Genomic DNA, 27,988 nt, shown 5'->3' on the forward strand with positions numbered 1-27,988 from the left:
TGACTTTAAAACAGTTACAGAGTTTAATGGCTGTGATAGGAGAAAACTGAAGATGGGTCACCAACATTGTAGTTACTCCACAATATTAACCTAATTGAGAGAGGGAAAAGACAGAAACCTGTACAGAATAAAATTATTCCAAAACATGCATCCTGTTTGCAACAAGGCACTAAATTAATCCAGAAAAAAAGATGGCAAAGCAATTAACTTTTTGTCCTGAATACAAAGTGTTATGTTTAGGGCAAATCCTAGACAACACATTACTGAGTACCTCTCTCAATATTTCCAAGCATTGATGGCTGCATCATGTTATGGGTATGCTTGTAAATGTTAAGGACTGGGGAGTTGTTCAGGATAAAAAAAAGAAACAGAATGGAGATAAGCACAGGCAAAATCCTAGAGAAAAACCTGGTTCAGTCTGCTTTCCACCAGACATTGGGAGATGAATTCACCTTTCAGCAGGACAATAACTTAAAACACAAGGCCAAATCTATACTGGAGATGCTTACCAAGACGACATTGAATGTTCCTGAGTGACCTAATTACAGTATGGCAAGACATGACAGAGCTTAAAGAATTTAAAAAATAAGCTGTAATCGCTGCCAAAGGTGATTCTAACATGTATTGACTCAACGGTGTGAATAATTATGCAAATTAGATCCTTATGTACTTCACTTTCAATAACGTTGCTAACATTTCTAAAACATGTTTTCACTTTGTCATTATGGGGTATTGTGTGAGAAAACAAATACAAGAAAACAAATACATTTCATACATTTAGAATTCAGGCTGTAACAACAAAATGTGGAATAAGTCAAAGGGGTGTGAATACTTTCTGAAGGCACTGAATATTACATGATATGCCTACTGTAAGCTAAATATAAAAACTAGAGCATGTAGAAACATGATTTAACAGCATATGTGTGAGTGTGGGGGGGGTAGTGGTTATGTTGGTAGGTTATGTAGGTAGGGTAGGCGTGAGGTAGAGCGAGGCAGACTTTGGCCTTAGACTGGGTATCTGCAATGGACAGGGCTGAGTTCCTCTAGAGTCAATAGGATGTAGAGAGATTACCTGTTATTACAGCAGGGCTCTACGTGACACATCACAATGACAAATATTAGAGGTATTAAAGCGGCAATCCGCAATTTTCCTGGCCACTGTTTCGGTAAAAGGTTAAGGGCCTGGAGAAATGTAACCACACTCAAAGTCCTTGACAGAGCCATATATAGATGCAAGGACTGTTCATCCATGATTATAGTTTGAACCATGTTTGGAGGTTATACAGTGTTTGTTTACATTCACTTTGTTGACAAATATTGTAACAACAAGATCATGGGCTATATTCAATCCATATCACGGAAGTTCAGCATTACAGTGGAGACGGCTTTCACGGTAAACGCTGCATATGTCAGCTCAATCTGAAATGACCTTTACCTTTCTATCAAGCAGTCTGTAATGCTTTAGCGATACAGATTGAATAGAGCCCTATATTTTGGCTTCTGATGGGGTACGACAGTGGAACTAAGCTCTGGGGCTCTTATAAGTTAAACTCTTCAATAATCAAAGGATTTACAGTATATCATTCTTTATAAGTCAAAATGTATGTAGTGACTGCAGAGTGCCCCTTTTAATGATGAGAATTGCCAGCAATTACAAAATGCAGGGTTTAGAAGCACCAGAAAAACAGATTTTTGAGATTGAGGCCCTACATTGGTCCTATGAATCCTAGCTTCGTTTGAAGCTCATCTCCATGTTTGCATAATACTGAGGCTATGGGACAGCAAAGATGGAATTATAACTATTATTATTTGGGTGATTTTTTTTCTAGGGGCACTGGTGCTCCCAAATTAACATTCCAGGTAGCATAGCAAAATAATTAGGAAAATATGTCCCAAAATGGCAGCACTGTAGAGCCCTTACTGGGATGTACGGTATAGGGTTCTGTGGAAAAACCTGTGGCATATTGGGTAGAATCTGTTTACAATTTTCTGTGTGACTTTGGCACTTCTGTCCTGTGGCTGAAGATATCTCAATGACAGACAGGTTATGAGGGGTTTGTGGCTGAGACTCAGCTTTAAATAATATAAAATAAAATAGCTATCATGATCAAAATATTACACTTCCTGTCCCTCACCTGCAGTGTATTTCTTCCTCACCTTCCCAAAATGTTTTCATTAAGTTTGGGACACTCCACATACAGCTCTTTTAACATGTTTATTTATCTTTAAATAAGTGGAGGGGAGAACGGCGCATAATAATGTCCAGAACGGAGCAGATGGAATGGCATCAAACACCTGGAAACTATGTTTTTGATGTATTTAATACCATTCCACTGATTCCGCTCCAGTCATTACCACGAGCCCTTCCTCCCCAAAAAGGTGCCACCAACCTCCTGTGTTTTAAATACTGACCAGCAGCTGTATATACAAATATACAAATATTGCAAGCGTCTTGTTTAACCCCTAATTTGTATTCTAAAGCGGGCTTTTAAATAACTATAATTAAAATTATAAAAACACACAATTCTGGCTTAATAAGTATTTACATTATCAATGGCAAAACTATTAAAAACATTATTTAGACTTAATTCTTATAAAAAATATAACAGTATATAACCATATATATATATATATATATATATATATATATATATATATATATATATATATATATATATATACACACTACCGTTCAAAAGTTTGGGGTCACTTAGAAATGTCCTTGTTTTGGAATGAAAAGCACTTTTTTTTTGTCCATTAAAATAACAAAAAAATGTATCAGAAATACAGAGTAGACATTGTTAATGTTGTAATTGACTGTTGTAGCTGGAAACGGCAGATTATTTATGGAATATCTACATAGGCGTACAGAGGCCATTATCAGCAACATTCACTCCCGTGTTCCAATAGCACGTTGTGTTAGCTAATCCAAGTTTATCATTTTAAAAGGATAATTGATCATTAGAAAACCCTTTTGCAATTATGTTAGCACAGCTGAAAACTGTTGTTCTGATTAAAGAAGCAATAAAACTGGCTTTCTTTAGACTAGTTGAGTATCTGGAGCATCAGCACTTGTGGGTTCGATTACAGGCTCAAAATGGCCAGAAACAAATAACTTTCTTCTGAAACTCATCAGTCTATTCTTGTTCTGAGAAATGAAGGCTATTCCATGCGAGAAATTGCCAATAAACTGAAGATCTCGTACAACGCTGTGTACTACTCCCTTCACAGAACAGTGCAAACTGGCTCTAACCTGCATAGAAAGATAAGTGGGAGGCCCCGGTGCACAACTGAGCAAGAGGACAAGTAAATTAGAGTGTCTAGTTTGAGAAACAGACGCCTCACAAGTCCTCAACTGGCAGCTTCATTAAATAGTACCAGTCTGTGTTAACAGTGAAGAGGAGACTCCAACATGCTGGCCTTCTAGGCAGAGTTGCAAAGAAAAAGCCGCATCTCAGACTGGCCAATAAAGATTAAGATGGGCAAAATAACAGACACTGGACAGAGGAATTCTGCCTAGAACTCTGCCTAGAAGGCCAGCATCCCGGAGTCGCCTCTTCACTGTTGACGTTGAGACTGGTGTTTTGCGGGTAAAAGGCGAAGTCCATATTATGGCAAGAACAGTTCAAATAAGCAAAGAGAATCGACAGTCTATCATTACTTTAAGACATGAAGGTCAGTCAATACAGAACATTTCAATAACTTTGAAAGTTTCTTCAAGTCAGTTGCAAAAACCATCAAGCGCTATGATGAAAGTGGCTCTCATGAGGACCGCCACAGGAATGGAAGACCCAGAGTTATCTCTGCTGCAGAGTTACCAGCCTCAGAAATTGCAGCCCAAATAAATGCTTCACAGAGTTCAAGTAACAGACACATCTCAACATCAACTGTTCAGGGGAGACTGTGTGAATCAGGCCTTCATGGTCAAATTGCAGCAAAGAAACCATTACTAAAGGACAACAATAAGAAGAAGAGACTTTCTTGGGCCAAGAAGCACGAGCAATGGACATTAGACCGGTGGAAATCTTTCCTTTGGTCTGAGTCCAAATTGGAGATTTTTGGTTCCAACCGCCGTGTCTTTGTGAGATGCAGTGTGGGTGAACGAATGATCTCTGCATGTGTATTTCCCACTGTAATGCATGGAGGAGGAGGTGGTATGGTGTGGGGGTGCTTTGCTGGTGACACTGTCTGTGATTTATTTAGAATTCAATACACACTTAACCAGCATGGCTACCACAGCATTCTGCAGCGATATGCCATCCCATCTGGTTTGGGCTTAGTGGGACTATCATTTTTTTTCTCCAACAGGACAATGACCCAAAACACACCTCCAGGCTGTGTTACTGCTATTTTATCAGGAAGTGATGCATCAGATGACCTGGCCTCCACAATCCCCTGACCTCAACCAAATGGAGATGGTTTAGGATGAGTCGGAACGCAGAGTGAAGAAAAAGCAGCCAACAAGTGCTCAGCATATATGGGAACTCCTTCAAGACTGTTGGAAAAGCATTCCAGGTGAAGCTGGTTGACAGAATGCCAAGAGTGTGCAAAGCTGTCATCAAGGCAAAGGGTGGCTATTTGAAGTATCTCAAATATAAAATATATTTTGATTTGTTTAACACTTTTTTGGTTACTACATGATTCCATATGTGTTATTTCATAGTTTTGATGAAAACTTCACTATTATTCTACAATGTAGAAAATAGTAAAAATAAAGAAAAAACATTGAATGAGTAGGTGTTCTAAAACTTTTTACTGGTAGTGTGTGTATATATATATATATAAACATTTTCACAACCTCAAGTTATTTTCTTATAGAAACACTGTCTTAAATATTCTACAACTATGTTTTTGTAAGTCCATGAACCCAAGTGAAAAAAAAATCCAGAATAGTAATATCTCTATAGCACAGTGTTTACTGTTCTAGATAGTTCTAACAGCAATGTCACTAGTATGATCCCTAGTAGATCTTCTAGGTCTTTAAGTGCATCTTGGCTGATTCGTCCTTCCAGTTCAGTGGCTGGTTGGCTTGCTATTGGTTGTGCATTCCCTTTTGAGCTTGCTATTGGTTGCTTCCAAACCCTTCAAAATCAAGGAGGGAAAAAAGGAGGATATACTCGTCATTTTATTGTCCCAAATTCTAGAATTGGTTAAAGTGGGTGCCAATATTATGCCATACTCTTGTGTAGCTACGAACTCCAGCTTTTAGACTTCTAGTCTTTCACCAATGGTGAGTCTGACCACACTACAGAGTCTAGGAGTGTGGCACTCCTCCCTTTCTACCATCCTGTCTTCCTTCCCAGTCCAGAGCTCTCTTCCATCTCTGCCTCTGACTGGGAACCAATCCAGTTTCCTCTCTCCAGAGGTCAGTCAGTCTGTCTGTCTGTCTCTGTCAATCTGTCAGGAGCAGGGTAGGGAGTCACCGGGGGAGGCGACCTTTGAGCTGCCCCTTGCCCCAGTGCACGTTGGGAAGGGTCAGACACTTCCTGAAGTGCTCTAGCTGAGCCTGCAGTCGCTCTCTCTCATCTCTCACCCTCTGTCTCTGACTCAGCAGCTCCTAGAGAAAGAGAGAGCGGGAACGGAGCAAGAGAGAGATAAAGAGCGAGAGTGTTTACTAAAAGAGTGAGTAGGGGTGAACAAGGCACATTAGTGTAAACAAACAGTCACAAACAGACAGACAGAGTGCTGATCAAGCTTTAGTTTTTTACTTTTTGATCATAATAAATCAAATTGTATGGACAGATCCTAGATCCTCAAAGTTGATAACTGCTTGGCATCCGACCGCAAGGCACGACAGATGGTAGTGTGTATGGCCCTGTACATCACTGGAGCCCAGCTTCCAGTCATCCAGGACCTCTATACCAGCCGGTGTCAGAGGAAGGCCCTAAAAATTGTCAAAGACTCCAGCTACCCATGTCATAGATTGTTCTCTCTGCTACCGCATGTCTGGAACCAACAGGACCCTGAACAGCTTCTTCCCCCAAGCCACAAGACTGCTAAATAGTTAGTCTGGGTAGCTATTGGCTAACTATTTAACTATCTGCATTGACCTTTTAATTTATCCTGTTGCCTAGTCACTTTATCCCTACCTATATGTACATATCTCCAATCAAATCAAATGCTATTTGTCACATGCGCCGAATACAACAGGTGTAGTACACCTTACTGTGAAATGCTTACTTACAAGCCCTTAACCAACAATGCAGTTCAAGAAATAGAGTTAAGAAAATATTTACTAAATTTAAAAAAAATTAAATAAAATTAAAAGTAACACAATAAAATAACAATAACGAGGCTATATACAGGGGGTTACCGGTACAGAGTCAATGTGCGGGGATACAGGTTAGTCGAGGTAATTTGTACATGTAGGTAGGGGTAAAGTGACTATGCATAGATAATAAACAGTGAGTAGCAGCAGTGTAAAAACAAAGGAGGGCGGGGGGTCAAAGTAAATAGTCCGGGTGGCCATTTGATGAATTGTTTAGCAGTCTTATGACTTGGGGGTAGAAGCTGTTAAGGAGCCTTTTGGACCTAGACTTGGCGCTCCGGTACTGCTCGCTGTGCGGTAGCAGAGAGAACAGTCTATGACTTGGGTGACTGGAGTCTTTAACAAATGTTTTGGACTTCCTCTAACACCGCCTAGTATATAGGTCCTGTATGGCAGGAAGCTTGGCCACAGTGATGTACTGTGCCATATGCACTACCCTCTGTAGCGCCTTACGGTCAGATGCCGAGCAGTTGCCATACCAGGCGGTGATGCAACCGGGCAGGATGCTCTCGATGGTGTAGCTGTATACATTTTTGAGGATCTGAGGAGCCAATCTACCTCAATTACCTCGTACCCCTGCACATCGACTCAGTACTGGTACCCTGTGTATATAGCCAAGTTATAGTTACTCATTGTGTATTTATTCCTTGTGTTATTATTCTGTTATTTCTCTTTTTTTATTTCTTTATTGTTGGGAAGTGTCCATAAATAAACATTTCACTGTTGGTCTACACCTGTCGTTTACAAAGCATGTGACAAATAACATTTGATTTGATTAGATCAGTACTCCTACTCTGAGATACTTTGTGAATATGTGAGCTTTGTGGACACTTTGTGGATATGGGAGCTTTGTGGATATGGGAGCTTTGTGGATATGGGAGCTTTGTGGGCACTTTGTGGATATGGGAGCTTTGTGGATATAGGAGCTTTGTGGATATGGGAGCTTTGTGGGCACTTTGTGGATATGGGAGCTTTGTAGACATGGGAGCTTTGTGGATACTTTGTGGATATGGGAACTTTGTGGACACTTTGTGGATATGGGCCCTGAGTTTCTTACCGCCATGCTGTGTGAGAGTTGTTCAGCTGTCAGACGGAGAGTGTTGTTCTGAGTCTCCAGCCTCCTGCACTGACTGTGGAGAACCTGTCTCTCCATACCCCGCTCTGAGAGAGAGGGGGAAGAGAGAAATAGAGAGAGCGACAGGAGGGTAAAGGGGAGACATGGGGTCATAGAGGGAGGAAGACAGACAGGGAGATGGGCATAGATAGAGGGTGAGAAATTGTGTGTTGGGGGAAGAGAAAGAAAATTTGACAAAAAACAAAAAACTATTTGTAGATGAAAGGTTAACTCACCATCCACATACTCCTGATACGCCTCAAAGACTGACTCTATGCCCTTCCACTTCCTAGGGGTTTCTTCGTCCTCCTCTTCGTCCTCCTCTTCCTCATCTTCCTCTGAGCGATCAACCCGTACGCCATCAGGGTCATGGTGGGGTGGAGAAGGGTAGGGATGATGCCCATTGGTGGGGTGTGGAGGTGTGTGGAGGGGGTCTGGTCTCTTCAGAGGGGGGATGTTGTAGGGCGCTGAGGGCTCAGACTTTATACTGGACTCTGGAACGCATATGGAGCTACCCAGTGTCTTGTGGGTAGACTGCAACACAGCCTGGTGGAAGTGTTGGGCGAAGTCCTCCCGGATGAATCTTTCCCAGGGCTTGTTCTGCCCATTCTGCCCAGCCAGGGGCACCTTCAGTTGGGGAGGATGGCCAAGGTGGCCCGCTCCGATCTGGAGACCTTGGAGCCTCTTAGATGGGTGACGTTCGCACAGTCCTGCCCTGTCGGGGTGGAGGCCCAGGGGAGGGGGGTGGCAGAGTGGAAGGGGTTGGGGGTTTAGTGGGTCTGTGTGAAGTTTGTCGGGATGGTGGGGGTAGGGGGGCAAGGGGCTTGGGGAGTCTGGGTAGTGTAGTCCGTTTGACTTGCAGGCTGGGAGGTCAGGTGTGTAGTCTCCTGAAAACATAAACACAGTATAAGGATCTCGTGTGTGTGTGTGTGTGTGTGTGTGTGTGTGTGTGTGTGTGTGTGTGCGTGTGTGTGTGTGTGAGTCTTACCAGTTGAGAGAACAGGAGTGCTGCTACAGAGGGGTAATGGGTTGTATCTGATGGTGTCCAATGTCACACTCTTTAGCTTTATAGCCTTCAGCAACCCCTCCATCTTTTCCTTATCTACAGAGCAAGAGAGAGATAGAAAAAGAGAGCAAGTTCCACAGTTTTTTTTATTCTTCTCCTCTAATCAGGGAGAGATTTAGACACCAGGTTGGTGCAATTAACTATCAGGTAGAACAAAAAAACAGCAGTACTTCGGAACTCCTAGGGTAAGATTTTAATACCCAATGGATAGGGCATTAGAGTACACTAGGTTGTAGTGGATAGGGGTTGGAGAATAAGAGCTAGGGTGTACTGTGCTGGGGTTAGTGTACTGTATTTTACCTCTCCTCTGCTGGCTCGTGACATGGGACAGGCTAAGCATGTTGAGGAAGTGTTTCTTGTCCTCCAGTTGGGGGAAGCAGTTCATCTCTTCAGGGGTGAGAGTGGTGCTGAGGGGGGGGACGGGTGCCACAGTAGAACAAGGGGTCTTCCTCTTGCCTTGTACAGGAGGAGGGGAGTTGCTGCGCTCTCTCAGCATCCTCCTCCTCTTCCTCCTCTTCTGATGAAACAGCTGGTCCCGATGGGCCAGCGTGGTCAAGCCACACACACGCAGAAAACACACCTTCTACAGAGAGACAGATTACAGAGAATTAAATCATACAACGATATAATAGAAGAACAAGTGAAAATTGTTAATGTGTGTGGAAATTGTTAACTTGTTAACCTCTGAGGATGTGTCTAGTTTTAGGGGGGGCTGCTCTGCAACCCTTCTGAGGTGGGCCCTCACTTCCTCCTCATCACTCTCATCATACGAGTCATCTAGATCATAGTAATACCCTGGGGGAGGGGAGGGGGGAGAGGGAGAAAGAGACAGACCAGATTTTTGTTAAAGCCCACCCAGATCTCGTCTTATCCCGTCTTGAATGCCCACTCTCCTCACCTCTCTCCCTCCCTCTTACATCCCCTTTCTTCTTACCTCCCTCCCTGGCCTCTCTCCTCCTGCTCTCCTCCAGATCCAGCTTGCTGACCAGCCTGTGCTGCTGCTGAAGGATCTTATCGTACACCACTGGGTTTTGAGGCTCCTGGCCTGGCCGCTCAGACTTCTGGAGGTCCCTGGAGGGAGAGGGGGAGCTGGACGGGCGCTGGACCCCCAGGTCAGAGCTGGGGCTGGGGGAGGACAGGAGCAGTGAGCCGTGCTGGTGGAGGTGGTTATGGTGGTGGTTACTGTGAGTGGATCTTTCAATCTCAGCCATGCTCCAGAGGCCAGAAACCTGCAGAACGGGTCCCCTGATGAAGGAGAACCTCTCTGGACCCTCCCCCGTCCTCCTGCATCCCTCCTCCCCCCGCTCCCAACTGGGGGGCCACTCAGCTCTGGTCAGACCAGGAGGAGGGCGGGAGGGGGGAATAGGGGAGTCAAACCTGCGACGAGGGTCTGTGGGAGTCTCTGTGAGAGAGGCAGGGTTCCAGAGGGTGGTGGGAGGGACAGGGGGGTGGGGGAGGAGGGGAGGGGGAGCTTTGGGGGAGATGAGTGGAGGTGGGGCTCCTAGGTGGGGTTGAGACTCTCTGTTGCCTGGGTCACGCTGGCTGGCGTTGGACCTGTGAAGACAAGAAAAACAATATAGTCACACACAAACACACACACTTGGTTTTTATCAGAGTTGACCTTGATGATGCAGCCAAGCTAAAAGCAGATGTCAGCAGAGTAGAAAGAGTACTGACTCGGAGGACACTGCAGTGTTACCTTAATACATGCATTAACGCATGCACATCAGTGTTTCATCTGTAAAAGTGAGCCCGGGGGAGGGGGGGGGGGTTGACGTGGGGGGCTCTGAAGTACCAGAAAAATATCACCTTTATAATAATAAATCATTGCATGCATTACCATTGCTTTTGCATTTCCGTTGCTTTTGCGTTACCGTTGCTTTTGCGTTACCGTTGCTTTTGCGTTACCGTTGCGTTACCATTGCTTTTGCATTACCATTGCTTTTGCGTACTGGCATAGAGCAGTAGAGTAGAGGTGCTTGCAGAAGTTGCACACACGGGGGAAAAAATGTGGAGCCTAGGGTCTAGGAACAATGTTGTCTTTTAGAAACACATTTCACACAATTCCACATCATTTCTGATGACTGGATACTTTAGCAGAATCTTTTTTTGTTACCTCACAAATGATCAGAATGACAGGCTACTTTGACATTGACAAACTGAGAATCTCAGATCAATAAAAATAGTCTAAGCCTAGGTGTGTGGAGACACAAAGTGTACAATATGAGGAGGAAACGATAGTCCTAAAAAAGCTTTCCAGTTTCACTGACTCAGCCAATGATGCACAGCTCACTCACCAGCGATGGTCAATGCGCTCGTGCCTAAAGCTCATCTCTCTCTTGTTTTACTTTGTAAAGCAATGCTGTTCACTTAACAGGCCTATTTGGAAGTTGATCAAATATTTTGGTCGATTTATAGACAGATTAGAGTCTTCTCTTTTCAGCAGGAGCCATATGCTTTCCAACGATTGTATTTGAAACATTGCGAAAGGCCTGTTTTGGCTAGATGCTGTTCACTGACAGATTTGCCACGCTATTTCTCCTCTGTGGCTAAATTAAAGGCATAGGCCCACTCCTGGTGTAGTATTCGGAATGATTCCCTTTCTTTCTGAACTGACAGCAGTAATTCTATAACTTTGGCAAATGTATTTCAATTCATCAGGAGTGCTGTGGCTCCTCCAGCACCCTTCCGCGGCTATGATTATGATTCTATAAGGAAATAAATGATGAAGTGCAACACTGGAGAGATGAGAGTTGCAGGCTCATGTCTATCAGAGCAGAGAGAGATCATAGACAGTGAATATCATTCTAGTTCTGTGAGAGTTACAGGCACGCTGCTCTCTCTCACCACAGCAATGACCACTCGTTGGTCTATTGTAAGGGTACTGAACTCTTACACTACGAGGTCCGGCACCTGCTGGTTTTCTGTTCTACCTGATAAATAATTGCACACACCTGGTGTCAGTCCCTGATCAGTCCCTGACTAGGGGGAAATAATGAAAAAATGCAGTGGAACCAGCTGTAACGGCGGTCCTCCTCCTCTTCAATCGAAAAGGAGGAGTATTGAGGGAACCAAGGCGCAGCGTAGTGAAATGACATGATTTATTGAACACGACAGAAAAACAAACTAAACTTGCATAAACAAACAAAACAAATAAACGATGCAGACAGACCTGAACGACGAACTTACATATAACGTGAAGAACGCAATGAACAGGAACAGACTACATAAAACGAACAAACCGCAAACAGTCCCATATGGTGCAAACATATACACAGACACAGGAGACAATCACCCACAACGAACACTGTGAAAACGCCTACCTAAATATGACTCTTAATTAGAGAAACGCCAAACACCTGCCTCTAATTAAGAGCCATACCAGGCAACCCATAAACCAACATAGAAACAGAAAACATAGAATGCCCACCCAACCTCACGTCCTGACCAACTAACACACATAACAAACTAACAGAAAATAGGTCAGGAACGTGACACCAGCTTCGAGGTCCAGAGTTAAGTTTGAGGGGTCATAGGCTACAACAGGGGTGTCAAACACATTCCACAGAGGCCCGAGTGTCTGCCGGTTTTAGCTTTTTCCTTTCAATTAAGACCTTTACAACCAGGTGAAAGGGAGTTGCTTACTAATTAGTGACCTTAATTCATCAAAAAAGTACAAGGGTGGAGCGAAAAACCAGCAGAAACTCGGCCATCCGTGGAATGATTTTGACACATGCTACAATGTTGCGTAAACCATAAACCCGGGCCGGCCCAACACAAATCAATTCTAAGAAAATCAGCCACTATTCACATGACGTTTTTAGAGGGCAGGAGAATTACAGACAAAGCAACTTGAATGAGCTCTGATTGTTTTTATTTAAAAAATTACATTACAAACAGTGATAAGCAGTGGCGGAAAAAGTACCGAATTGTCATACTTACAAAAGTAAAGATACTTTAATAGAAAATTACTCAAGTAAGAGTGGAAGTCACCTAGTAAAATCCTACTTGAGTAAAAGTCTAAAAGAATTTGGTTTTAAAAAATACTTAAGTATCAAAAGTAAATGTGATTGCAAAAATATACTTAAGTATCAAAAGTAAAAGTAAGAATAATTTCAAATTCCTTATATTAAGCAAATCAGACGGCACCATTTTCTTTTTTTCTTTTATTTATGGATAGCCAGGGGCACACTCCAACACTCAGACACCATTTACAAATGAAGCATGTGTTTAGTGAGTCCGACAGATCAGAGGCAGTAGGGATGACCAGTGATATTCTCTTGATAAGTTTGTGAATTAGACCATTGTCCTGTACTGCTAAGCATTCAAAATGTAAAGAGTACTTTTGGATGTCAAGGAAAATGTATGGGGTAAAAAGTACATAATTGTATTTAGGAATGTAGTGAACTAGAAGTAAAGGTTGTCAAAAATATAAATAGTAAAGTAAAGTACAGATACCCCAAAAACTACTTAAGTAGAACTTTCAAGTATTTTCACTTAAGTACTTTACACCACAAGAGGTAACAGATCCTAGAAAATGGGTTCCGGAAAGAAACATTTAAAAACTGAAAGGTGCTGGATCCTGTTCCTGCTGGGGAAACTGGTTAACTTATGCATTTCTCAACTGCTTGTTCCTTGCCTGATTAGACACTCACCTGTAGCTGTGTCTCCTAGGCTCCACCCCTTCCCCAGGTGACCACGCCTCACTCTCCTGCCCCTGCCGGCGCTGATTTGACAACCAGAGATTCTCCCCATTGGCCTGTTGGAGCTTCATTGCAGAGGCCAGTGTTCCATGGAGCCCCCCGATAGAGGCTGAGGCAGTGTGTGCATTCCCCATCTGAGAGGGCACCAGGGTGGGAATGGGGTGGGAGGCTGACCCCCTGGAGGACTGGAGGTCTGGCTGTAGAGGTTTAGGGACTGGGAGGGCAGGGAGGGGGGGCTTACCTGGGGAAGTATTGAAGTATTATAATTAAACACTACATTATGCACTTTATAATGCATGATATGGATGGTGATCAGTCTCTACTTTCAAGAGAAATATCTGGTGCTTAATTAACGGGAAATCAACCAATCAGTGTGTGTATTTCATCTTTACTGTATATGTGTGTGTGTGTGTATGTACACCGCACCCAGTCTTTTGGGTGTCAGTCTCTCCCCAGGTAAGACCCTGGTCTCCGGCGGAGCCGTGAGAGCCTTCAGTCCAGCAAGGTACTGGATCCCCACCGCTTTCACCATCTCCCTCTGCCTCTCTCTCTCCCTCTGCCTCTCTCTCTCCCTCTTCCTTTCTCGCTCCCTTTCTCTCTCTCTGTCCCGCTCCCTCTCTCTCTCCCGTTCCAGCTCAAGCTCCCTCTCCCTCTGTTTCTCTCGTTGGCGAATGTCTTCCTCCATCTGTAGTCTGTGGGGAGGTTAAAAGATACACACACACATCCACACACCACAGACACATGGGAGAGATGATGAGAGATGCAACACCCAACATGGGGCAGATTAACCACACACTGTTAAACACATACCTATGCACACACATGCCCACGCTTGCAGGCGCGCACACACACACAGAGCATTAAGACAGCATGAGTGAGCAAGAGAAGATGAACAATTAATAGGTAACAACAGGATATAAACACACACAGACACCGATGTGTGTATTGGTGTGTGTGATGTGTATATGGTAGCAAAATATAACACAGTCAGCAACCTGTGCTTTTCCTGCAGAGAGATTACAAAGTGTGTGTGCATGTATGAGTGTAACACCTCTCAGCCAGAGTGATTGTTCAGCTTCCAAAGGTAGCAGCCCTAAGGGCAGGTGCAGGTGTGTGTGTGTATTATAAGAGTGTGTGTTACCTCTCAGCTATTGCGCTGTGTGTGTGGCTGAGCTCCCCAGGGTAGCGTGCCCCAGGCACGTGCATGTGGAGGGCAGAGGGGTGGAGGGTAGAGAAGGCTCCGCCTGCTGGTACAGAGTAGAACTGAGAGCGCAGTGCAGACAGGCACAGAGACTCCTCCATCCTGGAACACAGAGAAAGAGAGACAAGGGGAAAAGAAATGGCAGGAGAGGCAAAGAGAGAGGGAGCAATTAATTTCAACCTTTGGCACATTTTGGGGTTCAGTCGCCATTTATACATCCCAACCCGGACACACAAACACAAAGGCTGCTTCAAACCTCTGTCTCCCTGTCTGTCTCTCTGTGTCCCTGTCTGTCTCTCTGTGTCCCTGTCTGTCTCTCTGTGTCCCTGTCTGTCTCTCTGTCTCCCTGCCTGTCTCTTTGTCTTCCTGTCTGTCTCTCTGTCTCTCTGTGTCTCTGTCTCATCTGTAGAACACTGATTCTATAGAGTCCGACTGAGGTGGTCTATAGACTGACCTGTGTAGGTGGTGGAGGAAGGCATGGGAGTCTATAGACTGACCTGTGTATGTGGTGGAGGTAGTAAGGGTGGTCTATAGACTGACCTGTGCAGGGGGGGAGGGTGGTCTATAGACAGACCTGTGTTTGTGGTGGAGGTAGGAAGGGTTGTCTATAGACTGACCTGTGGAGGTAGGCAGGGTGGTCTATAGACTGACCTGTGTAGGTGGTGGAGGTAGGCAGGGTTGTCTATAGACTGACCTGTGGAGGTAGGCAGGGTGGTCTATAGACTGACCTGTGTAGGTGGTGGAGGTAGGCAGGGTTGTCTATAGACTGACCTGTGGAGGTAGGCAGGGTGATCTATAAACTGACCTGTGTAGGTGGTGGAGGTAGGCAGGGTGATCTATAGACTGACCTGTGTAGGTGGTGGAGGTAGGCAGGGTGGTCTATAGACTGACCTGTGGAGGTAGGCAGGGTGGTCTATAGACTGACCTGTGGAGGTAGGCAGGGTGGTCTATAGACTGACCTGTGTAGATGGTGGATGTAGGCAGGGTGATCTATAGACTGACCTGTGTAGGTGGTGGAGGTAGGCAGGGTGGTCTATAGACTGACCTGTGTAGGTGGTGGATGTAGGCAGGGTGATCTGTAGACTGACCTGTGTAGGTGGTGGATGTAGGCAGGGTGGTCTATAGACTGACCTGTGGAGGTAGGCAGGGTGGTCTATAGACTGACCTGTGTAGGTGGTGGATGTAGGCAGGGTGATCTATAGACTGACCTGTGTAGGTGGTGGAGGTAGGCAGGGTGGTAGTAGGCAGCAGCAGCAGTAACATGGGCAGCAGTGACGGGGTCGAGCCCCAGGTGCAGCGAGGGTAGGCGGAGGTCGTCTGAGGTAGCAAAGGGGCGGAGTCCTCTCAGGTACTCCTCTGGGACCGTCCCCGAGGAAACCGCAGGGTGTACCTGACCGGGTAGACTACAGGAGGGGGAGGAGTTGGGGATTAGATTGCAAAATTGAGTCTGCTGTTTTGGGGTGAACGGAAGATAGTGCATATGTGGTTTAAGCAAGAGAGACTTATCCGTTGCACTGTTGATGTGTGTGTGTGTGTGTGTGTGTCTGTGTGTCTGTGTGTCTGTGTGTCTGTGTACATGTGTGTGTCAGTGTACATGTGTGTGTCTGTGTACATGTGTGTGGGGTATTTGTATGTGTGTGTATAGACATCCAGGAGTGATTCACCTAAGGCCCTGTAGTCGCCGGTCCTGCATGACAGAGCTGGGGGTGAGGCTGAAGGGGTAAGAGGGGTGAGCCAAGACGTGAGGAGAGGGGACAGGATAACCTCCTTTCTCCTGGGTAGGGCTGAGCTCAGACCCAACACTCTCCCTACTCACTCCACAAACACCTGACTCAGCCTGACAGAGAGGGGGAGAGGGAGGGAGAAGAAAAGAGAGACGGAAATAGATCTTTGTTAAGCAAAATAAAAAATCTCCCACTCACAACATGTGAAACTATTTTCATGTCAGGATTTGTCCCTTAATGTTGAGCTAACCATAGCATGTTAACACTGTCATTGGCTATCAATGTAGCTACTCCAACCCCCCACTCTGTTTGGAACACGCATCACTGAATCCCCTGCCAGCAATGCTCTCATCCCTACTCTGACACCCCTGACATGTCTGTCCCCTACACACACACACACGCTCGCCTGCGCGCACACATCACCTTCTTCTAGGTCACAGCAAGAGACTCTCATGTTAATAGCTCTATGAGCTTGAGGCAAGGAAGGAGATGGGAATGGAGGGAGAGGGGAACGGAGGGAGTGGGGGACAAGGGAGAAGGGAATGGAGGGAGAGGGGGGCGGAGGGTGAGGAGAGTGGAGGGAGAGGGTGACGAAGAGCAGAGGGGAACGGAGGAAGAGGGGAGCAAAGGGAGAGGGGGCGGAGCGAGAGGGGGTTGGAGGGAGAGGGGGACAGGGGAGAGGGGGAAGGTAGTGGAAAGTGGAAGAAGGAGAGGGGAAATTGAGCAGGGGGAAGAAGGGAGAGGGGGAGAGGAAGAGAGCGGGAGGATGAAATAGATGAAAGGGAGGGGAGATGACCTCTCAGCTGCGAGCTAAAAGCCCACCCGGGTGGAGAAGTGCTTCTGATATGTCAGAGCAAGTTAAGATCAGGGCAGGAGGCAACATCCTAAAACTCATCCTCTACTACCCCCTTCATCTTTCTCTGCTGTCTACCTCTCTCCCCATCAAGTATAAACAACCACACACTCACTCACTCTACCAAACTACTCCCACACATGAGTAACCTTGCTGAGGACATATTAGCTCCCAGTGCTAATGCCTAGGCTTAAGCTGAGTTGAATAATACAGTCTAGAGCAGTGGTCACCAACTGATCGATCGCAATCCAAGTCATTCCTCGTTGATCACCAAACACTGGTGTAAAAAGAACTTGAACGCACAGCAAAGTTGAGACTGTGAGATTTCTAAACTTTTAAAACCATGACTAGAGAGAGACTCAATGAAAACAGCAAAGAGATTCTGTTTTTATGAGTAAGTTCATGATTAAGTTGTTGTTCAGCACTGTCAACACTTCATTCAACACTTTAATAAGCCATAAAAAGTGCGTTCTCCCTCCTTCCACTCACACTACAACCACCACTGCAGCTGCAATGAATTACTACAGCAAAATGTTCCCATACGCTTGTGTTATTAGCAGCTTGTGTATTTTTAATATCTATGAATATTTCACTTTCTCTGGTCATAGTAAAAACATGAATTGGTGCATGAGTCAACTGGAAGACCTTGTCCCCATTTCTCAGCGGAGGGACGGTGTCGGTGAGTCAGGTGAGAGGCAGACTCACCCCTGCTCCCTCCCTCCCCTCAAACTGACCATCATATGCAGGCCGTCAGTGCCCCCCCCCCCCCCAAAAGAAAACAATATATACTATGCTCATTCAGCTTTACCTCACAAGAAATACAACAAATGATCTATTACCAGTGTGCGGGGCCGTGAGTGTTGTTGGGATTATCTGGTGAAGACAAAATCGCAGCAGCCCCCAGAACACACCTTGACCCCTGACCTTGCTGATAGCCAATTAGCCTCCACAGGCTGTCCTTATTGGTTGAACTGGATGTACTCTGACTGGATGTGTTGTGTTCTGGGTGTCATTCTGAATAGAAACACCTGCTACATCCATGTAGAGAAAGTCAAAACATCACATCCTTTCAGTCCTTAAAGTGAAACTGACAGCATTTTAACTACTTTGCAGATTTGAAACAAACAGACAATTGTAATATCAGTCAAAAATATATCAAATAACCAATTTATGCTACAAAACCAACTTAAGAGGTTTTTAAAATAGGTTATATTTGACTCAACATTGCATGACGTACACTAAGGCATTGTTGGCCTTAGTGGAGGCAGTTCAATGCATGATTTATATAATTCACCAATACATTTCTTGGTAGTCCAAAAAATATTGCTATCGGGTTGTAAATCACAGCTGGCCTGGTATGTTGTTTGCTGCCTCCATTCGGGATGCACTGTTTCCCTTTCAATGACTCAATACTTTGGACAAAAACGGACTACTGTAACTAATGCTGGGAATGTCAATACAATCAAACTAGCAAGGGCAATGATCCCAAGTCAGTCATAACGTGGCTAAAAGACTAGCATATCTAATTATGTAGCAAGCTAAAAACACTGAGCCTAATGTTAGATAGATAGCTAGCTGCTAGGAGGATGTCATGTCATTGTAGGAGTGGGTGAGTGACTGACTTTTTCCCCTCATATTGTTTTTCGGTGGCTATACACAGCGAGAGATGCAGGTGTCATTTGGTTAGCTAGCAAGAACTTGAATGACTGTTATCCAGTTAGCATATCTCTTGTGTTCGCAAATTCACTCTGGCTATCTACTCCGATTTCAGAGTACTCTCGTCTGAGTGTGCCAGAGCGCAGAATAACTGAGGAATTTATGAACTTGTAATACCTGCTTGATACAGTTGAAGTCAGAAGTTTTCATACACCTTAGCCAAATACATTTAAACTCAGTTTTTCACAATTACTGACATTTAATTCTAGTAAAACTTCCCTGTCTTAGGTCAGTTAAGATCACCACTTTATTTTAAGAATGTGAAATGCCAGAATAATAGTAGAGAGAATGATTTATTTCAGCTTTTATTTCTTTCATCACATTCCGAGTGGGTCAGAAGTTTACATACACTCAATTAGTATTTGGTAGCATTGCCTTTAAATTGTCAAACGTTTCAGGTAGCCTTCCACAAGCTTACCACAATAAGTTGGGTGAATTTTGGCCCATTCCTCCTGACAGAGCTGATGTAACCGAGTCAGGTTTCTAGGCCTCCTTGCTCGCACATGCTTTTTCAGTTCTGCCCACACATGTTCTATAGAATTGAGGTCAGGGCTTTGTGATGGCCACTCCAATACCTTGACTTTGTTGACCTTAAGCCATTTTGCCACAACTTTGAATGTATGCTTGTGGTCATTGTCCATTTGGAAGACCCATTTGCGACCAAGCTTTACCACTTCCTGACTGATGTCTTGAGATATTGCTTCAATATATCCACATAATTTTCCATTCTCATGATGCCATCTATTTTGTGAAGTGCACCAGTCCCTCCTGCAGCAAAGCACCACCACAACATGATGCTGCCACCCCCGTGCTTCACTGTCGGGATGGTGTTCTTCGGCTTGCAAGCTTCCCCCTTTTTCCTCCAAACATAACGATGGTCATTATGGCCAAACAGTTTTGTTTTTGTTTCATCAGACCAGAGGACATTTCTCCAAAAAGTACGATCTTTGTCCCCATGTGCAGTTGTAAACCGTAGTCTGGCTTTTTTATGGCAGTTTTTGAGCAGTGGCTCCTTCCTTGCTGAGCGGCCTTTCAGGTTATGTCGATATAGGACTCGTTTTACTGTGGATAAAGATACTTTTGTACCCGTTTCCTCCAGCATCTTCACAAGGTCTTTTGCTGTTGTTCTGGGATTGATTTGCACTTTTCTCACAAGTACGTTCATCTCTAGGAGACAGAACGCATCTCCTTCCTGAGCAGTATGGTGGCTGCGTGGTCCCATGGTGTTTATACTTGCGTACTATTGTTTGTACAGATGAACGTGGTACCTTCAGGCATTTGAATATTGCTCCCAAGGATGAACCAGACTTGTAAAGGTCCACAATTTTTTTCTGAGGTCTTGGCTGATTTCTTTTGATTTTCCCATGATGTCAAGCAAAAGAGGCACTGAAAAACTAGTTTAATGACTCCAACCTGAGTGTATGTAAACTTCTGACTTCAACTGTATGACCGGTGTCAGTAAACCTAGGCACAAAAAACAAATAGTTAGTCAAGAACGCTCTAGATAACATGTAAACAGCCTAACCAGCTCTGCTATGGCGAGTAAAATGGTCAGAGTGAGGTGTTTTCTCATTTGTGTCTGGAAGTAGCTTGCTAGCAAGCTAGCCAACTTTAGCCAGTTAGCTTGGGTGATTGGTTGGGACAAGAATTAATGCATTGTCAAGCAAGCTGCAAAAGGATGAGTAGGCTACATTCCCCATCGTTTATCAGTGTACTTATGATGGGCAACTAGATTAAAAAGTTTGAAAGGGTTTATCTAATTTTCCCTCGTTAGATTTTCGTTTATCTTGTTGTTGTTGATGTGCATAACTGAGGGAGAGAGAGCCTTTTCATGGTTGTTTGCTCAATAGGACTGTAATGTTCCCAAATATAAGAAGACTCCCGTGGTATTTACTTATTTGTAGAAATACTTTCAGGTGTAATTTGTGGCTTTTGGCGAATGTGTTCTAATTATCTAATGTTGCGCTGTTGCAACTGCCTGTAAACACACAGTTCAGTTCAAAGTGAATGATGGCAGGTCCATGTGGCAAATGGCTTGTTGGAATAAAGGCCTACTGTAGCTCTGGTTGGCTATTGCGCACCGATCTGCGTAGACTCTGGTCTTGGACGAGACCAATGTTTTTATTCGGTTTTATTTGCTGCAGTGTCTATTAATTGTCCAAACGCATGGACTTTCCCACTGTATATGGTTATAGAATTTTCACAAATGCCTTAGTATACGTAATTCCTAAACATTCTAAGAATTTTGAAAACGTGGAAATGACCATATGTAAGTGCTCGCTTGGGAGAAATGTTTTAAAAAATATTATTCCTGGGGATGTATATGAACAGATTTTAAAAAGATTTAATGTTGCTAAAATGCTGTCAGTTCCACTTTAACTTCCTTCATAATTACTTTCCTCTATCCCCTGTCCCCCTTTATTTTTCACTCAGTCCAACTCCCTCTGATTATACCCCCCCTCTCTCTTTCTACCACACTCTGTCCATTTCCCTGCCTCTTCCTTCCTCTTCCTCTCTTTAACCCTCTCTCTCCTTGCTCTCTATTTCTCTCTTCCACTCCCCCCTCTCTGATTAGGAGCCCTAGGGTAGGAGGCCGAGCCAGACAGACTGCTCTTTGTGAGGGGGAGAAAGGCTGCTCAGGGGGCTAACCCCTGGATTGTTTAGAGGGCCTAGTTCCTCACTCCATCTTAAATACAAACACAAATACACACAGGGCTCTTGGGACACAAGGGACACAAGAAAATGCACACAAAGCTCACTATTCACAGCATACTGCACACACACACAACAACATAGGAGACAGTGTTTACAGCTACCACTTTCATTTCCAGTATGGGTCCACTGGGTGACTCACTCTCTCTCTCTCTCTCTTCCACATTATTTTAAGTGCATCTTATGAAGGCTTCATGAAGCATTCATATAGGCTCCATGAGCACTACATAAAGTGTGCAGCAGAACACTGTATCCTGGAAACACTTATTTTTTTATTAAAACAAAACCGCTATTCATTAAATACAAATACCAAACTTGTTTTTGTTTGGATTCCGCGACACGGTTAGCTTTTAACAGCTAGGACCGCTATTTCTTGTCCCGGTATCCCGCTTAACAGACAGGTTGAAGCCTGCTTGACTGAGACGTTAAGCTGCTAGCCATCAAGCGAACGAAGTTGGTACCAGATGAGTTTTGCAATGGGGCCCTCTTTGTCTGGAGAAATAAATGAACAGTTCCAGGGCTGTTTCTACTACGCTTTGTTTTGGAACACACCGATCACTCAGCGTTCCAATGTGGCAATTGTTTGCTTGCCCAGGATTATAGGCCTTGAGGTGGCTTCCTTAATCACGCAGGTCACCAGCCTACGTAAGAAACTGGGGAAAACTCAGAGTGGAATGTTTACATTTTCTCCGCCGGTGGCTGGACGCCGTTCGCGCTTGTTGGATGCATCTCTGCCTTGTCGTTATCCGACTGGCCGGTGTTGCCTGGAGCTCCCCTATCTGATAGCAGAGTCAAAGGATGTCACGTGATTATTGCAGCTCAATGTGTAACTTCTGTTGACAATTGCGATACCTTTTGGAAACAAAACATGTTTTATAAGGAGGATGGGATCCACCCAAATCATTTGGGATCCTGGATCGTTTCACAGCATTATAAGGCTGCGTTGAGACAATTACTTTTCAATGACTAAAGCCCAGCTCAGTTACTTCCTACCATTGTGATGCAGAGTTGTCATAATGCTTCAGCAATTGTACATTACACCAGGGGCGTCAGTAGACACAATATAAATAACCTAATTTATTTCCCTCTAACTGTCCTGAATGCCTCTACTGATTCTACAGATATTGTATGCAGCAATCATGTGCCTATGAACCAGAGTTATACTGTTAGCACCGAGGCAGTGTGTCCTAGGAGCAAGTCCACTGTGTGCAGCTCAAACTGCACTAACATACATAACATGAGCATATCTACTTCTGCTAAGCTTCCCAGTAAAGCAGTGAAAACAAGTAAGCATCCCAGAAGAAAAGTGCTAAAAATAGCCCACGTTAACATATGTAGTTTAAGAAACAAGGTTCCTGAAATCAATAATTTGATAGTAACAGATGACATTCATATTCATATTCTGACTCTGAAACTCACTTGGATAATACCTTTGATGATACAGTGGTAGCAAAACAAGGTTATAACATTTACAGAAAATATGAAATGCCAACGGTGAAGGTGTTGCTGTTTATATTCAGAGCCACAATACTGTTGAAGTAATATGGCTACAGGTTCATCTGCCTCACCTAAAGCCCATTGCTGTGGGAAGCTGCTATAGACCACCAAGTGCTAACAGTCAGTATCTGGATAACATGTGTGAAATGCTTGATCATGTATGTGACATCAACAGAGAGGTATATGTTCTGGGTGATTTAAATATTGACTGGCTTTTATCAAGCTGCCCACTCAAGAAAAAGCTTAAAACTGTAACCAGTGCATGCAACTTGGTTCAGGTTATCAGTCAACCTACCAGGGTAGTTACAAACAGTAGAGGAATTAAATCATCAACATGTATTGATCACATCTTTACTAATGCTGCAAAAATTTGCTTTAAAGCAGTATCCAGATCCATTGGGTGTAGTGATCACACTATAGTAGCCATATCTAGGAAAACCAAAGTTCCAAAGGCTGGGCGAAATATAGTGTATAAGAGGTCCTACAATAAGTTTTGTAGTGATTCCCATGTTGTTGATGTAAATAATATTTGTTGGTCTGTGGTGTGCAATGAGGAGCAAACAGACACTGCACTTGACACATTTATGAAATCGTTTATCCCAGTTACTAATAAGCATGCACCCATTAAGAACATGACTGTAAAAACTGTTAAATCCCTGTGGATTGATGAAAAATTGTATGGTTAAGAGGGAGGAGGCAAAAGGAATGGCAAATAAGTCTGGCAAACGTATTGCAAATTGAGAAATCATGTGACTAAACTGAATAAAAATAAGAAGAAACTACACTATGCAACAAATATAAATGACATAAAGAATGATCATAAAAAGCTTTGGAGCACCTTCAATTACATTTTGGGAAAAAAGGCAAACTCAGCTCCATCATTCATTGAATCATTCATAAAAAGATTGTGGGGGCTGTTAAGTTAGACTTCAGTGCAGCTTTTGTCATTTATCAATCATAGCGAGCTCCCAAGTGGCTTTGCGGTCTAAGGCACTGCATCTCAGTGCTTGAGGTATCACTACAGAAACCGTGGTTCGAATCCAGGCTGTATCACAGCCGGCCGTGATTGGGAGTCCGATAGGGCAGCGCACTATTGGCCCAGCGTTGTCCGGGTTTGGCCGGTGTAGGCCGTCATTGTAAATAAGAATTTGTTCTTAGATGACTTGCCTAGTTAAATAAAGGTAAAAAAATAATCACAAAACCAACTGATATTGGTAACTACTTTAATGATGTTTCATTGGGAAGATTAGCAAATTTAGGCATGACATGCCAGCAACAAACTCTGACACTAAAACGTCCAAGTACACTACCATTCAAAAGTTTGGGGTCACTTAGAAATGTCCATGTTTTTGAAAGAAAAGCACATTTTTTTGTCCATTAAAATAACATCAAATTGACCATAAATACAGTGTAGAAATTGTTAATGTTGTAAATGACTATTGTAGCTGGAAATGGCTGTTTTTTATGGAATATCTACATAGGCATACAGAGGCCCATTATCAGTAACCATCACTCCTGTGTTCCAATGGCACGTTGTGTTAGATAATCCAAGTTTATAATTTTAAAAGGCTAATTGATCATTAGAAAACCCTTTTGCAATTATCTCCAACACAACATGCCATTGTGAACACAGGAGTGATGGTTGCTGATAATTGGCCTCTGTACGCCTATTTAGATATTTCATAAAAAATCTGCCGTTTCCAGCTACAATAGTCATTTACAACATTAACAATGTCTACACTGTATTTCTGATCAATTTGATGTTATTGTAAAGGACAGAAAATGTGCTTTTCTTTCAAAAGCAAGGGAATTTCTAAGTGACCCCAAACCTTTGAACCAATTTATGTAATTTTAATTCCGAATTCCCTAAGGTGAGTGTGGAAGAGGTGAAAAAATTATTGTTGTCTATCAACAATGACAAGACACCAGGGTCTGACAACTTTGATGGAAAATTACTTGGGATAATCGCAGAAGTTATTGCCACTCCCATTTGCTATATTTTCAATTTAAGCCTACTAGAATGTATATTGCTTCCCTCCCCAGGCTTGGAGGGAAGCAAAAGTCATTCCGCTACCTTAGACCCCTTTACTGGCTCAAATAGCCAACCAATCAGCATGTTACCAACCCTTAGTAAACTTCTTGAAAAAATTGTGTTTGATCAGATACAATGCAATGCAGTAAACATATTGACAACAAACTTTCAGCATGCTTATAGGGAAGGACATTCAACAAGCACAGAATTTATACAAATGACTGATGATTGGCTGAGAGAAATTGATGATAAAAATATTGTGGGGGCTGTTTCATTAGACTTCAGTGTGGCTTTTGACATTATCGATCATATTCTGCGGCTGGAAAAACGTATGTGTTATGGCTTTACACCCCCTGCTATATTGTGGATAAAACGTTACAGAACACAGAGGGTGTTCTTTAATGGAAGCCTGGACCAACATAATCCAGGTAGAATCAGGAATTCCCCAGGGCAGTTGTCTAGGCCTCTTACTTTTTTCAATCTTTACTAATGACATGCCACTGGCCTTGAGTAAAGCCAGTGTGTCTGTGTATGCAGATGACTCAACACTTTACACATCAGCTACTACAGCAACTGAAATGACTGTAACACTTAACAAAGAGCTGCAGTTCGTTTCAGAGTGGGTGACAAGGAATAAGTTAGTCTTAAATATTTATAAAACTAAAAGCATTTTATTTGGGACAAATCATTCACTAAACCATAAACCCCAACTAAACTTTGTAATAAATTATTTGGAAATTGAGCAAGTTGAGGTGAGTAAACTGCTTGGAGTAACCCTGGATTGTAAACTGTCATGGTTAAAACATATTGATACAACAGTAGCTAAGATGGGGGAGAAGTCTGTCCATAACAAAGCTCTCCCTTCTTAACAGCACTATCAACAAGGCAGGTCCTACAAGCCCTAGTTTTGTCGCACCTGGACTACTGTTCAGTCATGTGGTCAGTTGCCACAAAAGAGTACTTGCAATTGGCTTAGAACATGGCAGCACGGCTGGCCCTTGGATGTACACAGAGAGCTAATATTAATAAAATGCATGTCAATCTCTCCTGGCTCAAAGTGGAGGAGAGATTAACTTCATCATTACTTGTATTTATGAGAGGTATTGACATGTTGAATTACACTGAGCTGTCTCTTTGAAGTACTGGCGCACAGCTCGGACCCATGCATACCCAACAAGACATGCCACCAGAGGTCTTTTCACAGTCCCCAAGTCCAGAACAAACATATGTGAAATCTGTGAATGTATTGTAATGTTTTTAAAAAAATGATAAACTGCCTTAATTTTGCTGGACCCCAGGAAGAGTAGCTGCTGCCTTAGCAGCACCTAATGGGGATCTATAATAAAAACGAATACAAAATACATAAATGGGTGACAAATCATCTATAAACGTATTTGATTCTTTATAAAGGATCAATAAATGTGAACAACTAAATGGATGGTTATGTCACACAGTTCTGCCACATTATGAATCTTTATGGAGCAAGATATACAGTTATAGATTACTTGTGAAGCATCTATCCAGTGCTTTATAAAGCCTTCATAAGATGCACTTCAAATAAAGCAGGACTGTTTCTTCTTACCTGGTGCCCTTCTCCTATCCAGAGAATGTTGCTGGTCTTGCTGTGAATTGGGGCGATGGTGACTACAGGAGGGGTGGAGGGAAGGCTGTCTACCCCACTTGAGGTCTGGAGTGGCCCTGACAACCCCCTCTTAGGAGTGGTGACTAAATTACTGAGACAGGTGGCTGGAGAGGAGACTGAAGACTCACTACTGGGAGAAGAACCTAGGGGAGAGCGGGAGGGATGGATGGATAGATAGAACAAGAGAGAGCGACAGAGACAGTTGGATAGATAGAGAGCGCACGAGAGAGAAAGAGAGAGATGGGGGGAGGAGGAGGAAAAGCAAGGCAGAAAGTCCATCAGAAAGCCATTACTGTAAAAACGAGACATAACACTAATCAACACACACACATACACACAAAAGCAGCTAATGGGGCTCATCTGAGAGGAATGGGGGTGGAGCGAGAAGGCAGGGTAGAGTGATGCCTGAAAAACAAATGGAAGAGATGAGTGAAAGAGAGTGGGATAGTATAAGGGAGAGAGTATAAGGAGAGAGTGTGTGAGATACAATGAGAAGCAGTGAGAGAGAAGGAAATAGAGGGAGAGAGGGAGAGTAATTGTGGGTAATTACCTCCATTAGGAGCTAACACACAAACACACACCTACACATGCACACATGCACACACACAAACACACAATAGCAGCACGGTTGGACATGAATCTGATGTCAGATCGATGTAAAGGAAAGAGGGGAAGAGTGAGGGGGTAGGAGGGAGGAGACTGTAGATGATGGATGGATTTTGGGTGTGAATAGAATAGATGTTATTGATTTCCTGAGGTAAGACGAGAGAGGCGGGGTCACAGTGCTCACCTCTGGGATCTTCAGCCTGTTTGGCCAATTGACGGAGGGCGGCAGCGAATCCAGAGTGAGCAGACTGAGCAGCCACACTGCCATTGGCTAGCGGGGTGAGAGGGCTGACCGTGGCCGTGGTGCGAGTTGGCGTGGAGATCATTCCTAATGACCGCAACTTTGACTAATGGCTCATACCTGGAGAGATAGAGAGGGTGGAAGGGTGGACAAAAAAGTGAAATGAGGGACAGGAGGGTAGTGAAAGAAAGGAAAGGGAGAATAATATTTATTCTCTATCATAATACAAAATGTGTGTGTGGGAAAGAGAAAGCGAGGGAGCTACTGAGAGGCTGTGTGTGTGTGTGTGTGTGTGTGTGTGTGTGTGTGTGTGTGTGTGTGTGTGTGTGTGTGTGTGTGTGTGTGTGTGTGTGTGTGTGTGTGTTAGCTCTGAGAGGGGGAAAGAGCAGACACTGAGGTCAAGTATCAGGGCAGAGGTCGGGTTAGTCTGTCAGAGCCTTGACACACACGCACACAAAGGCACGCACAATTCTAACATAATTTGTGTTCCCCCACTGCCCTCCTAGTGACCCACATACAGCTATATGCTGCCCCACCCCCACCTAGGCGCACACACACACAGAGCAAAGGCTCGGATCCATACAGCTGCCTGTTTGTTGAGACATCGTCATAT

The 27,988-nt window shown here is 43.8% G+C and overlaps 1 protein-coding gene across 1 annotated transcript; it reads right to left on the minus strand.

The window, feature by feature from the left end:
- On the minus strand, positions 1-27,493 carry LOC129862208 (genetic suppressor element 1-like). The gene is given in 14 exon segments (XM_055933633.1): positions 1-5,557; positions 7,326-7,429; positions 7,619-8,269; positions 8,371-8,484; positions 8,749-9,031; positions 9,131-9,243; positions 9,383-10,002; positions 13,104-13,392; positions 13,578-13,843; positions 14,293-14,454; positions 15,561-15,755; positions 16,017-16,189; positions 26,469-26,671; positions 27,319-27,493. Coding segments are annotated over 14 exon segments (3,486 nt in total). The 3' UTR covers positions 1-5,419.
- Between the last annotated feature and the right edge of the window lie 495 nt (positions 27,494-27,988).

The sequence above is a fragment of the Salvelinus fontinalis genome, chromosome 9 (assembly GCF_029448725.1).
Source record: "Salvelinus fontinalis isolate EN_2023a chromosome 9, ASM2944872v1, whole genome shotgun sequence".
In the NCBI taxonomy this organism is placed as follows: Eukaryota; Metazoa; Chordata; class Actinopteri; order Salmoniformes; family Salmonidae; genus Salvelinus; species Salvelinus fontinalis.